Below are 16,092 nucleotides of genomic sequence, written 5' to 3' on the forward strand. Positions count from 1 at the left end.
AGGTACAGGAGTCCATTGACAAGGGCCAGAAGGCAGAAGGGGACAAGGAAGCTGGTGATAGGGAACCCAAGGTTGAGTAAGGATATTGTTGATGTGTTTTGAGATTGTTAACCATTGTCATAGGGCAACATGTGTAGTATCTGTTAAATGAGACACTATTTTGTTCTGTAAGCCTTCATCTTAAGTGAGAATAACAGCAGATTGGAAGAGCGTAGTGAATGTCACTGAACTGTGCATGTAGAAATTTTTGAAATGGTGTATCTTTGGCTGTGTGTATTTTCACCAAAAAAAAAGGTTGAGAAGTTAGAGGGTTGATATATTGTGGGGTTGTTAACCAATGTCAGAAAACAACATTTGTACTTCTATTTCATGAGAAACTATTTGTTCTGTAAGCCTTCATCTGAAGTACAATAAATAAATAAATAAATAAAAAATCAAGACACAGTAGTATGACAAGTACAGTGTTTGTATGAGAGCAGAGTAACAGAATATTTGAAATTAAAAGTGCCCTGGAAAAATCTGAGTTGAACGTTTGTACAGGTTTACCCTGCTATCCAAAAGTAGAGCATTCCTATGAAACCTTTCATAAGCTGAAATGGTGTAAAGCGAAGAAGCAATTACCATTAATTTATGTGGGAAAATTTTTTTAGCATTCCCAGACCCAAAAAATAACCTACCAAACCATAGCAAATAACACATAAAACCCTTACGAGCTCTCTTAGGCTTTTCTGATACCTTAGGACACATCTTGCTAAGGGATAAACACAGTAAATCGAGGTAAAGCACAGATGCTTACAAACACAGTTCAAAGCTATGGCTGCTTGGTACTGAGAGGCTGACTGTAGTTCCTTGGGAAGGAGCTTGGTGACGCCACTTCAGCCGCTCAGGGTGTGCGCTGCCTCTTTAACGGCTCACTGCAAACAGACCCTAAATACTATATCTGCTTTTTCCCTTTTTTCCTAAAAGCGAAAATCCTCTTTGAACGTCTTTCAGTTAGTGAAAACAGGTACTAACGTAGGTCTTTCGTAAAAGTGAAGTGGCGTAAAGCAAACTTCTAGGAAGCGAGGGATACCTGTACTTTGTTCTAATTCTCGATGGTGAAAAAAATTGACTTAGAAGAAATTGTATGATTATTATTATTTGGTCTGCCTTCTTGCCCATTTTATCTCATGCTATTCTTTTTCCTTACTGTCTGTGATCCAGTCACATTGGCTTCTATTTTAAAAATGAGCTATGTTCTCTTGTCTCTAGGCTCTTGTACCTGATCTCTTCTGCCTAAAAGAGATCCCACCCTTATCCGTTTGCCTTATTAAATCTTATTCTTTCTTCAGGTCTTCAATTAAAGGTCAGCCCTGGTGGTGTAGTGGTTGAGAGCTACGGCTGCTAACCGAGAAGTCGGCAGTTTGAATTCTCCAGTCACTCCTTGGAAACTATGGGGGAGTTCTCCTCTGTCCTATAGGGTCACTATGAGTCGGAATCGACTCGTTGGCAATGGCTTTGGATTTTTTTTTTTTTCCTTAGAAAGCATTCCCTGATGCTCATGACTAAATGGCAATTCTTCTATTATATACTCGCATATACACTTGTATTTTTTTCATAGCTCTTATCACAGTTTGTAATTATGTTTATTTGTGTGATTATGAGTCATGAATGACTCACTCATCATGTTGTTTAAGTTCCATAAGGGCAGGAGCAATATCAGTTTTATTCTCCACAGTATACGCAATCTCTAGCACAGAGCTTGATGCATAGTAAGTCCTCACTAAATGTTTGATGAGTAAATGAGTGGAAAAGCATACAGAGGAAAAATTAGTTTCAATCTTGGGTGACAACAGGAATGCTTCATCATACTGAGTCAAATTAAGTTGCCCCATAGATCTTTGACAGTACCAGAAAGCAGTCTACATTGCTGGTTCTCCCTTTTACTTTTCCTTGTAGCAATTAGGCAACTTTCTCTAATGTCAAGTAAAGCCTAACCTGTCTTTGCTCTGGAGATAATACATTTAAAGCAAAAGAAATCCTTTTTCGTGGTTATGATTTCTAAAAGCAACTAGTAATGAATTAAGTGAATTCCTGTTGGTTTCTCTGTTTAGAAATATAATAGAAGTGGAATTTAACATGACGGAAAGCAAATACTTGATTTAAAACTGAAAGCTTTATATAAAATCAGTCTTTCCTTTTGTTTCCAGTGTTAATTTTTCAACAGTGCTGTGAGACGGTTGCCCTCTGGTGGCCACTTACTATAATTTCATAGTCCTTTTTCTTTATTCTTTTTTTTGCCTCTCTAGTCTTTTTCTATACCTTTGTGTTTTTAAAGTAATCTTTTTATGGTAAAATATATTGGGAAAAATCGTTTTGGAAAGCAATTTAGCAATATGTATCAAAGTGTTAAAAATACTTCTTTGATCTAGTAATTCTATTTCTGGGAATATAAACAGAAGAAGTAATTCTAAATTCATAAGAAGCTTTATCTTCAAAGATCACCAAAGTGGTAGTTATAATCCTAAGAAATTAGAAAAAGCAATTTCTAACAATAGAGAAGTAAATTAATTATGTTATTTTGACAATGTGTGATTAAGAGCACAGAAAGTCAAATCTGGACTTTACCTTGTTCCAGTTACTTAACCTGCTTCTTCATCTGTAAATTTGGAATAATAACAGTAACTGCTTAGTGAGTTGTTGTGAAGATTAAATGCAATATATATGTAAGTCCCTCAATGCAGTGCCTTGCTCGTCATCACCAATTATTGGTAACTGTTATTTAATGTTGCCATTAAAATGTTTTAAAGAATGATACATAATAACATGGGAAAGTGAAAGAAGCAGGATATAAAATGACATGTGCCATATGAATACACTATTACAAAAGCAAAATTCAAACCTCTCTATATAAGGAAAGACTTAAAGGGTAAGTATTCAAAGTCTTAGTGATTTTTTTGCAGTGATTGTCTTCTATTTACTCTTCTGTATTTTCTAGATTTTTTTAAAATTGAGCATATATTTCCTTTAAAATTGATGTGGGTGAGAACTATTATTTTTTAAACTAGAACTTAATGTTCATATAGTACATCTTTTTTGAAGAATTCAATTGTGCCTTCATGTGTGCATTGTATTCCATGATGAGTAATTTGACCTCAGTAACTTCACCGAATTGATCACTCCTTTATTCCCCAGTGACTTCCTTCACTTCAGAATGTCTCTTTCCTGATGTTCTTCCTATATCACTAGTTTTTTCTTTATAGTCAGATCTGCTAGAGCTTCCTTACTCAATCTCTAAGCATTGGAGTGTCACCTAGCTCAGTCCTTGACATGTTTCTCCTCTCCACCTATATTTTCTCCCTAAGTAATTTCATTCAGTCCCCTGGATTTAATTTAAATGACATTTATATATGTGTTGGAGTTCCTAAGTGGTGCAAAGAAATAACACACTCAGCTGCAAACTGAGAAGTTGGAGTCCACTTGGAGGCATCTCAGAAGACAGGCCCGGTGATCTACTTCTGAAAAATCAACCACTGAAAACCCTATGGAGCACAGTTTTACCCTGACACACATGGGGTTGCCGTGAGTCCAAACTGACTTCACAGCAACTGGTTATATATGTGCTGTTTACCAGATTTACATTTCTCCTTTGATCTGCACACTAAAGTATCCAACAGTCCACTTGATATCTTTACTTCATTGCCTTAATTGGCATCATAAACCTAACATATCCCAAACAATTCTTTATTTTATCCTATATCCTAAGCCTTTCTTTACCTCCAGTGTTCTTCATTTTGGTTACCCCAACCCAGTTTCTCAGTCCAAAAGCGTAAGAGTCATAGTTGATTCTATTCTTTTTGTTAGTGCAAATATCCGATCCATCAACAGGTTCTATCAGCCCTACCTTCAGAAAACACCCTGAATCTAACCATTGTTTATGACCTTCTTTGCTGTCACCTTTGCCCAAGCCACCATCATCTCTCTAAACTACTCTGACACCCTCTCGTTTGATCTCTCTGCCTCATCTCTTGTCATTCCCGCCAGCCTCCCCTCCACCACCACAGTCCACACTCTCCACATAGCAACCAGAGTGATCGTTTCAAAATGTAAAATGAGATCATGTTATCCCCGTGCTTACATCCTCCAATGTCTTCCCATCACTCTTGAAATAAAAGTTAAACTTTTATCCAGGACCTACATAATGTTATATTTTTTGGCTCCTGCCTTTCTCTTTGGCCTCATCTTTTGTTACTCTCTCCTTTGTTCACTTAGGCCCAACCATACTGGCCCTCGTTCAGTTTGATAGGTTAAACTTTGCTTTACATTCTGCAGAAAGGATCAGGCACCTCCTACAACAAAGTACATTGCTGTATTTCTGACAGGTTTATATATAAAGTATGAAATGGCAAAATAAATAAGGAAGAGGCTTTTTACAGGTGGCAATTTACATTTTCAAATCATCCCAAAATTCGGTTGGAAAGGAACCCTGCATTCTTTTCTTTGGTCTGTTCTTTTCTTGGTTACTCCTACCAGATCTTTGAGGTGCATAGCCAAGGAGCATGAGATCATCTTCAGAAAACACTCACTTGTTTTTTTTTTTTTTTTTTTTTTGTAATCCACCCCTTTGGCCATCTTTCAGCAAAGAGAATGAGAATTTTACGGCAGTATCATTCCAGGCAGTGGATAATGAACAAAGTTAAACTGTAGCTTGGGTATATATATCATTTATTAAAAAAGGAAGTCCCTGAATTTTATATTTTAAAGGGATCTTACATCTCATCTAGTCCAGCTTTCTCAGTTTGTAGATGGAGAAATAGAGGCATAGTCTTTCCCCCTTTGAAATATAGGTTCTGTTCCAATGACTCCAGCATAAATTGGTTCTGAAGTAAGTTGAATACTTCTTTTTTTTTTTTAGTTTTCATTATTATTGCCTTTTATTATCAGTGTCTTTATAAATCCGATCTTTATTTGTCTTTGGGGGTTGGAAACATTACATATAAACTTACAGCTTCAACATCAGCGCTTCCTGCTTTTCCAGTTATATGCATGTTATATAAGCCAAACCACCCCACCCCCACCCCTCCTGACGGTTCTGATCACTGGTTTGTGGTAACTCAAATATGCCGTAAATTGGGGACTGCCTATATCTACCTGTATTCACATACTCTCCCATTTTACAGACTAGAAAAGCAAGAGCTCAGAGAAGCTATTTGCCTGAGGTCAAATAGCTGGTGAGAAGTTTAACTGAGACTAGAACTCAGATCTGGCATAAAATTTCATATCATTTTTCTGATGCTATGCTCACTCTCAGGAAAGAGTTGTTGGTGGTCGGAAAAACAAATTCACATTATTTGTTTCTACGTACATGGACTGTAAAGTTTATGGTCTTTATTTTTATTATAAAAATCACTCATTAGCTTGAAGTTTCCTCATGAATGTTTTGAGATTGCTTGAGTTCTTGAAATATTTTACAATACGTATGTGATATATTTTACAATGTATTAATTTTGTAATCAGGAAAAAAATCAAGATAATAAAAAATAAAAGTGATACGTACATACTAAAGACAATTTGAAAATTCAAGGGGGGAAAACACTCAAAAGACCACTGTTATTAGCTTTTTGTTAGCTTTTTGGTGTATTTATGTCCAGTCTATCTTCTTAATGCATCAATCTTCTTTCTCTATAGCTTTGTGCATGTGCATGCTATTTTTAAAGCAGTGTAAAAGTGATGCATTTTAAGAACTGATGAGTTTTATGCGATTAATTTGCGTATTATATTTGCATTCGTTTTTTATGGTGGTCGAGATATATATAACAAAATATTTGCCATTTTCAAGATGTACAATTTAGTGACTTTAATTATGTTTACAAGTTGTACAACTATCATCACTTCATTTTTATTTTTGAGATAATATATTTACCAAGTGGGTTACTTTTTTCTCATTGACTTCTCATTGTAGGGCATGGTGAAAATAAATAGGAGTAAGAAATTCTTCTGGAAAAAATTTCAAAACATTCTAATATAAATGGCTGAAGAGAGTGAACTATATTGTGATGAGCATAAAGGCTTGGGATCTTATCCAAAATAGTGATAATAATAATAATAATAAGCATGTGGGCCTAGTAGCATTATATGTGCTGTTTTGAAGGTGCAAAGTATTAAAAGTATGTGTATATTACCATTTTTTAATAACTGTAGCAGTATGGCCTTTTCTTGCTGCATTAGTCACAGGCAAAGGGCATGTTATTGGAATGCATCCTGCACCAAACATCTATAATCTGTTATGGAACTGTTAGCTTTTTTGAGGTATTTTTATATTAAAGTTTAGCACTTATCAGAATTCTTAGAAAATATTTCCATTGAACGTGTTTAGTAGGGGGAGAGTGGGTAGATTGCTTTTACACATAATATGGTGTTGACTTTTTCAGTCTGTAGAGCACTTTGGCATTTAAGATTATTTTATTATTACTACCAAAATCTACAATATCCTAGTCTGTAATTTCCAGTTATTTTTAATATCTCAAAGATACATAGTTAAAGAGGGACCAGGATATAAGAAGGTCTGGATAGAAACCAGTTCCCAAGTGTTTATGACTCTATGAGTATATACTACGGGCCTTGAAAAATTATATGAATAAAAATGATAATATTTACTTGAAAATTTGATTTAATTCAAAGTTAAATATTCACATAATAAAGTTTTGATGGTGTCTTTCCTGTTAAGTTCATGAAGTTTGGGGGGAATTCTACTGTAATCAGTTAAGAATTGAGATTTGACATGTATGTTAGTAACATTTCATTCCTTTTGGTTTTTCAATCTGGCTCCAGTTGTCAGACCATTTTATTTCTCAGCCTCATTTTCTCTTCTCTTTTTTGTAATGATTTCACTAGTAAGAAATAGAAATCAAATAACGAAACTGTTTATAGTTTTATCTTGAACTGTATTTAGCTTATCGTGGAAAATTTCATCATCTTCCTAGATTTCCATGTAGAGAGGTTACTCCCTTATTTCTATAATAGTAATTCTAGGTGTCGCTTTGAATCTCTGTGGCCCCTTAAAGAAGCAATGTAAATTACACTGCACTTTCTCATTTCCTGTTTTCAGATGTCATGCTGCTTCAGTACCTGTAGAATATCCTTACTAACTTACTAATAGAGTACCAAAGGAGTATTATAAAATACATAACTTTGCTTGTCTCCTTCCTTTTAATTTTCTTTATTAACTTGTTTTATTTTGATTTTGAATTTTTTAACGTAAAAGCAAATGGAGAATAATATAACAAATTCCACGTACCCACACCCAGAATTAATATTACAGTTTTGCACGTTGCTTCATATTTATACATATGTGTGTATAGTTATATATTTGAAATAGAACATTTCAAATAAAGATGGGATCTGCTTTGTTTTCCTCTCTAGTCCTGTTTTTCTCTCTCCCTCCACAGAGATAAGCAGAGCATAAAATTTGCCTATACTCTCTCAGAGTACATTTTAATTTTTACTACACATATATGTATGCATATGCTTAGTGTATTGTGTATCCATATACTTAGTATTGCTTAGTGTAGGTTTGCATAACTATTATCCTTTTGTATGTATCATTCTGCAATTTGGTTTTTCCAACCAGTGTTTTTAAGGTTTATACATGTTCATACGTATAGGTCTAGTTCAGTTATTTAACTAGACTATCCTATCACTTTTTCTGTCTGATCTTTTGTTGTAGGCATGGTTTTTGACAATTACTGTATGTTTTCAGAGTTAATCTTTAACTTTTTTACATATGTATATATTTTTTTTTAGGTGCTTGTTTAAACTGCCAGGGAAATAGCAAAGGGGATCACTGTGAAGAATGCAAAGAAGGATTTTATCAGAGTCCTGATGCTCCTAAAGAATGTCTTCGCTGCCCTTGTTCAGCAGTGACATCTACAGGCAGTTGCATCATAAGTAAGGCCTTTCTCTAAATCTTCATTTTAGGGGAAAAAATAGTGAATCAGTTATCAATAGGGATAAATGGCGTTGATAAATAAAGTTATGGATGCTGTAAGTGAAAGGGAGTTATAAAAACAGCAAAGATTTGCCTTACAATCTAATCCAAATAAATATGTTAAATGAGACTTAAAATTTCTAAAAAGCAACATAATGAGTTAATACAAGAACTTCAAGACGAGGAAAATGGGAAGCTTCTGATCCAGACATTAATTACTTACCTATTTAATGGTTACATTCACTAATTCATTCTTCCTGGGTACTAAATAATGTTGATAAATTGTGTCTATAAAGTAATTTTACAAATATTGTTAACTCTCATTTATTGCTTGTGTTTTAGTTATCTATTACTGCATGACTAATTATGCCAAAGTTTAGTGGCTTAAAACAATAAACATTTTTTCTCACCCATCATTTCTGTTAGGAATTTGGGAGCAGCTTAGCCGGATAGTTCTGGTTTGGGGTTCCTTCTTTCCTCCCTTCCTCCCTCCCTCCCTGCTTTTCTTCCTTTTCATAATAGCTTTATTGAGATATAGTTCACATACCACATAATTCACCTATTTAAAGTGTACAAGTCAGTGGTTTTCAGTATATTCACAATGTTGTATAACTATCATCACAATCAGTTTTAGAGCATTTCCATAACCCTCACCCCAAAAAAACCCTGTACCCATTAGCAGTCACTCCCTTTTTTCCCACACCACCTACTCCCCAGCCCTAGGCAACCACTAACCTACTTTTTGTCTGTATGGATTTACCTACTCTGAACATTTCATAAAAATGTAATGATACAATATGTGGCCTTTTGTGACTGACTTCTTCATTTATCATAGTATTTTCAAAATCCATTCATGTTATAATGTATATCAATACTTCTTTCCTTTTTATTGCTGAATAATATTTCATTGTATGGCTATACCACATTTTATTTATACAGTCATCGGTGATGGACATTTGTGTTGTTTCCACTTTTTGGCTCTTATGGATAATGCTACTGTGAACATTCATGTACAACTTTTTGTGTGTACATATATTTTAATTTCTCTTGGGTGTATACCTAAGAGTAGAATTACTGAGTCATATGGTAACTCTATATTTAACCTTTTTAGGAACTGCCAGATTTTTTCCAAAGTGGCTGTACCATTTTAAAATCCTACCAGCATTGTTCCAAGTTCTCCACATCCTCACCAACCCTTGTTATTATATCTTTTATATTATAGCTGTCTTAGTGGGAGTGAAATGGTATCACATTGCTATTTTAGTTTGCATGTCCTTGATGGCTAATCATGTGCTTATTGGCCTTTTATATATCTTCTTAGAGAAATGTCTATTTAGATCCTTTGCCCATTTTTATATTGGGTTATTTCTCTTTTTATCATTGAGTTGAAGGAGTTTTATATATATATATATATATTCTAGATAGAAGTTTCTTATCATATATTGATTTGAAAATATTTTTTATCATTCTGTAGATTGTTTTTTGAATTTCTTGATGGTATCCTTTGTAGCACAAACATTTTCAATTTTGACAAAGTTATATTTATCTATTCTTTTGTTGCTTGTGTTGGCTTGGGGTTTCTTATGAGGTTGCAATCAAGATGTCAGGCAGAACACCAAAGATACAAGGAAAATATTAGCCCAAGAGGCAGAAAGGGCCACATAAACCCCAGGCTATCAGCCTAAGAGCAGAAGAATTAGATGGTGCCCAGCTACCACCAATGACTGCCCTGACAGGGAACACAACAGAGAGCCCCTGATGGAGCAGGAGAAAAGTGGGGTGCAGAACTCAAATTCTAGTAAAAAGACCAGACTTAATGGTTTGACTGAGACTGGAAGAACCCCAGAAGACATGGCCCCCGGACTCTCTGTTAGCCCGCAACTGAAACCATTCCCGAAGCCAACTTTTCAGACAAAGATTAGACTGGACTATGGGGCATAAAATGATACTCGTGAAGAGAGTGCATCTTAGCTCAAGTAGATACATGAAACTAAATGAGCAGTTCCTGTCCAGAGGTGAGATGAGAAGGCAAGAAGGGATAGGAGCTGGCTGAATGGACACGGGAAATTTGGGGTGGAAAGGAGGAGTGTGCTGTCACAGTACAGGGAGAGCAGCTACGGTCACATAGCAATGTGTGTATAAATTTTTGTATGAGAAACTAACTTGAACTGTAAACTTTCACTTAAAGCACAATAAAAATAAATTAAAAAAAAAGAGGTCAGGCAGGGCTGCAGTTATCTGAAGGCTTGACTGGGAATGGAGAATCCACTTCCAAGAAGGCCTGATCCCTCAACATGTGTACCTCTCCGTAGGGCTATTTGAGTGTCCTACAACATGACAACTAGCCTTCCCTAGATTAAGTGATCCAACAAAGATCAAGATGAAAGCTGCAGTGTATTTCATTACCTAGCCTCTGAAATCATAGAATATCATTATCTCAATGTCCTTTTGATTACCTGTGTCCACCCTAGTCAGTGTAGGAGGAGACTACACAAGGGTGTGAATACCAGGAGATGGGGATTATTAAGGGTTATCTTGAAAGTTGGTTACCACACCTGGTAATGGGAACTGAAGTACTCCTCTTTTAATAGGAAGGTCTGATAGATTCATTCATTTATTCCACAAATGGTTATTGAGCACCTAGTGTGTGCTTGCCATTGTGCTAGGCAGGAGATGCAAAGATATAAAGAATGAAAAATGACCCTTGTTCTAAAGGAGTTTACAGTCTAGTAGGGAGAGAAAAACACATAAATTAAGCATTAAAGATAGCAAATGTATGTGTAGGATATGGTGGGGCAAAAAAGAAGGGTGTTCCATGCTACATGGGAATGAATGTCATGCGATCTCTGTCGTCATTTCTATCACCAAGGCCGTATTTTCTAACTACTGATCCTTCTTCTTTGTTTTCAACTTTTGCGTTCCAATCATCAGTAATTATCAATTACTGATCAATTTTAGACTGCAGAAGTTGGTAGAAATCTTCAATTTCTTCATCTTTGACTTTAGTGACTGGTGTGTAAATTTGAATAATAGTGGTATTAACTGGTCTTCCTTGTAGGCGTATGGATATTATCCTGTCACCGACAGCATTGTACTTCAGAATAGATCTTGAAATGTTCTTTTTGACAGTGAATGTAACACCGTTCCTTTTCAAGTTGTCATTCCCGGTATAGTAGACCGTATGATTGTCCAATTTCATAATGGCCAGTACCAGTCCATTTCAGCTCACTAATGCCTAGACTATCGATCTTCAAGTGTTTGATTTCATTTTTGACAATTTCCAATTTTCCTTGATTCATACTCCGTACATTCCACGTTCTAGTTACTAATGGATGTTTGCTACTATTTCTTCTCATTTTGAGTCATGCTACATCAGCAATTGAAGGCCCCGAAAGCTTTACTCCATCCACATCATTAAGGTTGACTCTACCTTGAGGAAGCAGCTCTTCCCCAGTTGTATTTTGAGTGCCTTGCAACCTGAGGGCCTTATCTTCTGGCACTATATCAGATAATGTTATGCTGCTATTTGTAAGGTTTTCACTGGCCAATTTTTTTCAGAAGTAGATCACCAGATCCTTCTTCCTAGTCTGTCTTAGTCTAGAAGTTCCACTGAAACCTGTCCACCATGGTGACCCTGCTGGTATTTGAAATACTGGTGGCATAGCCTCTGGCATCACAGCAACATGAAAGCCACCACAGTACAACAAACTGACAGATGAGTGGTGGTATACAATATTCTTGGTGGTATACTTTTTTTTTTTAGTACAAAAGTAGAATATAATCAATCTACTATACCCATCACCCACTGTCATTAATTAACCATACCTGGCCAACGATGTTTCATCTCTACTTTCATACAGTGTTCCCCAACCTGTCCCAAGAATAACTCCCTACCCTCCCCACCCTCAGATTATCTATTTTCAAGGTGATTACTTTTTTTTCTTTTTACTGAAGGTTTTGGGCATTGTGTTAGTCATCTAGTGCTGCTATAACAGAAATACCACAAGTGGATGGCTTTTAACAAAGAGAAATTTATTCTCTCATAATCCAGTAGGCTACAAGTCCAAATTCAGGGCATCAGCTCCAGGAGAAGACTTTCTCTCTGTCAGCTCTGGAGGAAAGTCCTTGTGATGCATCAGCCTTCCCTTGGTCTAGGAGCATCTCAGCGCAAGAACCTCAGGACCAAAGGACACGCTCTGCTTCCAGCACTGCTTTCTTGGTGGTGTGAGGTTCCCATGTGTCTCTGCTCACTTCTATCTTTTATATCTCAAAAGAGATTGGCTTAAGACACTATCCAATCTTGTAGATGTCATCAGTATAACCTCATCATAGTGATAGAGTTTACAACACATAAGGAAATTACATCAGATTACACAGTCATATAATACTGGGAATCATGACCCAGCCAAGCTGACAGACTTTTTAGGGGGACACAGTTCCATCCATGAGAGACATCAAAGTTTTTTAGTACAGATTTTGGAAAATGTAGATGTCATTCTGAGGCTTTTAAGAATGGTCCCAGGTAAACAAAATTATGGATCAGAAAAACTTTTGGAAAAAATCACTTGTGTAGAAGATTGGAGCTGGTATGAGCATTTAGTCCAATGGTTTTATATTGTATTCCTGAGAACCCTAGGTTTACTCTGAGTTGCCTCATGGTTTCATCTTAGTTAGAGTGAGTGGTGAGAGGAATAGAAGGAGGTTCCAGATTTCTATCTCTTCCTTCAACCATAACAGCACTTATCTTTTTTACATATTGGATAATGAGCAAAATTTTATTTGGAGTGGGAAGGAATGTTCTTTACTTAAAAAAAAAAAAAATTGAAAACCACTGAGTTCAGTCTCTTTATGATCATGGTCATACAGCTATTTAATAATAGAACTGGGACTAGAATTAATTTTTCCTGATTCCTAGTCCCGGTACACCTTCTACTTAACATATATGAAAGGTTATTCAAATATAAAGCCTTATTGTTTTATTGACTTCAGTTATTTTATATTAGGTTTATTTTATTTCAACTGAGGGATAACTTGACTTTATAATATTTTTATGTAGTATCTAATGGTTACCAGAAATGTCATTAAAGGAAAAAGTATTAATCATGAAATTATTATACATTAGACCTATTTTATTTTGTAAATGAATTGACAATAATAATACATTTTTTTCTGATCTAAACTGTTATTTTAAAACTCTAAGTGGCCTACAAGTCTTATTAGAATCCATGTTCAAAAAAGTAATCTTCAAATTAGTCTTTATATCAGGGAAAGATGTGCTAAAAATTAAATCTGACATGATAACATCATGTAACTTGCTTAAACGTACTGTATTTTTCGATTATACCATTGATTTTATATTTAGCCTTTATTTAGTTGGCTTTTTAAAAGGCATTTTAACAAATCCAGTATGCTTAGAGACCATTTACTATGTGCAAGCGCTATTTTAGGTACTTTGGATAATGAGAAGAGAATGAAGACTTGGTTCCTAACCTTCAGGAGCTCGTGTTGTAGAAGCAGAGATAACTGTAACTCAGGTGAAAAGTGGTCAGAAGTACAAAACTAGTGCTATGAGAGTTTAGGAGAGGGAGGATCCTAGAGGGAGATATAGAAAACTCTTCATGGAGAAGGTGACATTTGAAATGGGCCTTGAAAACTGTGGATTTGGGCAACTAGAAATGTACCTGGGTAGAGGTGGTTAGGAAATCAATGCCAAGGATTGAACAGGGACTTGACAAGTCCAATTTGGCATCTATGCATTCCAAACCACATATTGAACTCACACAGTAGACTAGGGGTAGGAAGTACCAAGTCAATTCGAATAGTTTAATGCTCCCAGACTTCACAGTTTCTAATGGAGAGACTAACATACAAACAAGTAAGCGCAGTGCCGTATCATGGATTTATGTACTACAGTGGATGCAAAAAAGTGGGAACAATTACTCTCTGTCTGCAGTGGGGGAATATCAGCAAAGGCTTCAGAGATAAGGTGATATAAAAGCTGAGTTTTGTGATGCGTGTTGGCATTTAGCAGATGGACAGGAAAAGGAAGGATATTTCAGATAAAGGGATTGTTATGAGAAGAGGTACAGAAATGTTAAAACTTGTTCGATCAAGGAACTACTTAGAAATGGTAGAAACATAGTAAAAGGGGGAAGGAGTGGAACATGAGGCAGTGCTTTGTGTATCATGTCTTGAAGTCTAGTTGATCTGTACATGAAAAACTTTTTTTTTATTGTGCTCTAAGTGAAAGTTTACAGTTCAAGTTAGTTTCTCACACAAAAATTTATACACACATTGTTATGTGACCCTAGTTGCTCTCCCTATACTGTGACAGCACACTCCTTCTTTCTACCCCAGATTTCCCATGTCCATTCAGCCAGCTCCTGTCCCTCTCTGCCTTCTCATCTCACCCCCAGACAGGAGCTGCCCACTTAGTCTCCTGTATCTACTTGAGCTGAGAAGTACTCTCTTCATGAGTATCATTTTATGTCTTATAGTCCAGTCTAATCTTTGTCTGAAGAGTTGGCTTTGGGAATGGTTTTAGTTTTAGGCTAACTGTTTGGGGGTCATGTCTTCCGGGGTCCCTCTAGTCTCAGTCAGACGATTAAGTCTGGTCTTTTTAGGTGAATTTGAGTTCTGCACACCACTTTTCTGCTGCTGTGTCAGGGACTGTCTGTTGTGTTCCCTGTCAGGGCGGTCATTGTGGTAGCTGGACACCATCCAGTTCTTCTGGTCTCAGGCTAATGGAGTCTCTGGTTTATGTGGCCCTTTCTGTCTCTTGGGCTAATATTTTCCTTGTGTCTTTGGTGTTCTTCATTCTTCTTTGCTCCAGGTGGGTTGGGACCAATTGATGCATCTTAGATGGCCGCTTGCTAGCTTTTAAGACCCCAGATGCCGCTCACCAAAGTGGGATGCAGAACATTTTCTTAATAAACTTTGTTATGCCAATTGACCTAGATATGCCCTGAAACCATTGTCCCCAGACCCCGCCCCTGCTACTCTGTCCCTTGAAGTGTTTGGTTGTATTCAGGAAACTTCTTAGCTTTGGTTTAGTCCACTTGTGCTGACTTCCCCTGTATTGTGTGTTGTCCTTCCCTTCACCTACGATAATTCTTGTCTACTATTTAGTTACTGAATACCGCTCTCCCTCCCTCCCCACCCTCGTAACCATCAAAAAATGTTTTATTCTGTTTAAACCTTTTCTTGAGTTCTTATAGTAGTGGTTTTATACAATATTTGCCCTTTTGGGACTGACTAATTTCACTCAGCATAATGCCTTCCAGATTCCTACATGTTATAACATGTTTCACGGATTCATTGTTGTTCTATATCGTTGTGTAGTATTGCATTGTGGGAATATACCATAATTTGTTTATCCATTCGTCCGTTCGTGGGCACCTAGGTTGTTTCCATCTTTTTCCTATTATGAACAGTGCTGCAATGAACATGCGTGTGCATATATCTATTCGTGTGACAGCTCTTGTTTCTTTAGGATATATTCCAAGGAATGGGGTTGCTGGATCCTATGGTACTTCTATTTCTAGCTTTTTAAGGAAGCGCCAAATCGATTTCCAAAGTGGTTGTTCCATTTTACATTCCCACCAACTGTGTATGAGTGTTCCAGTCTCTCCACAACCTCTACAACATTTATTATTTTGTGTTTTTTGTATTACTGCTAGCCTTGTTGGGGTGAGATGGTATCTCTTTGTAGTTTTGATTTGCATTTCTCTAATGGCTAATGATTGTGAGCATTTCCTCATGTATCTGTTAGCCACATGAATGTCTTCTTTAGTGAAGTGCCTGTTCATATCCTTTGCCGATTTTTTAATTGGGTTATTTGTCTTTCTGTTGTTGAGGTTTTGCAGTATCTTGTAGATTTTAGAGATTAGAACCTGATCAGATTTGTTGTAGCCAAATTTTTTTTCCCAGTCTGTTGGTTGTCTTTTTATTGTTTTGGTGAAGTCTTTTGATGAGCATTAAGTGTTCCATTTTTAGGAGCTCCCATTTATCTAGTCTCTCTTCTGGTGCTTGTGCATTGTTACTTATGGTTTGTATTGTGTTTATGCCATGTATTATGGCTCCTAGTGTTGTCCCTATTTTTTCCTTCCATGATCTTTATCGTTTTC

At 36.3% G+C, this 16,092-nt stretch overlaps 1 protein-coding gene across 1 annotated transcript in view; it reads left to right on the plus strand.

Annotated features, from left to right (window-relative positions):
• The window catches only part of MEGF9 (multiple EGF like domains 9), a 143,546-nt gene that overhangs the window by 117,553 nt on the left and 9,901 nt on the right, over positions 1-16,092 (plus strand). The window contains exon 4 of the mRNA XM_004372118.2: positions 7,783-7,926. Within this exon, the coding sequence (XP_004372175.1) occupies positions 7,783-7,926 (144 nt within the window). The remainder of the gene's footprint in view (positions 1-7,782; positions 7,927-16,092) is intronic.

This window comes from Trichechus manatus, unplaced genomic scaffold, assembly GCF_000243295.1.
Source record: "Trichechus manatus latirostris isolate Lorelei unplaced genomic scaffold, TriManLat1.0 scaffold00016, whole genome shotgun sequence".
NCBI lineage: Eukaryota > Metazoa > Chordata > Mammalia > Sirenia > Trichechidae > Trichechus > Trichechus manatus.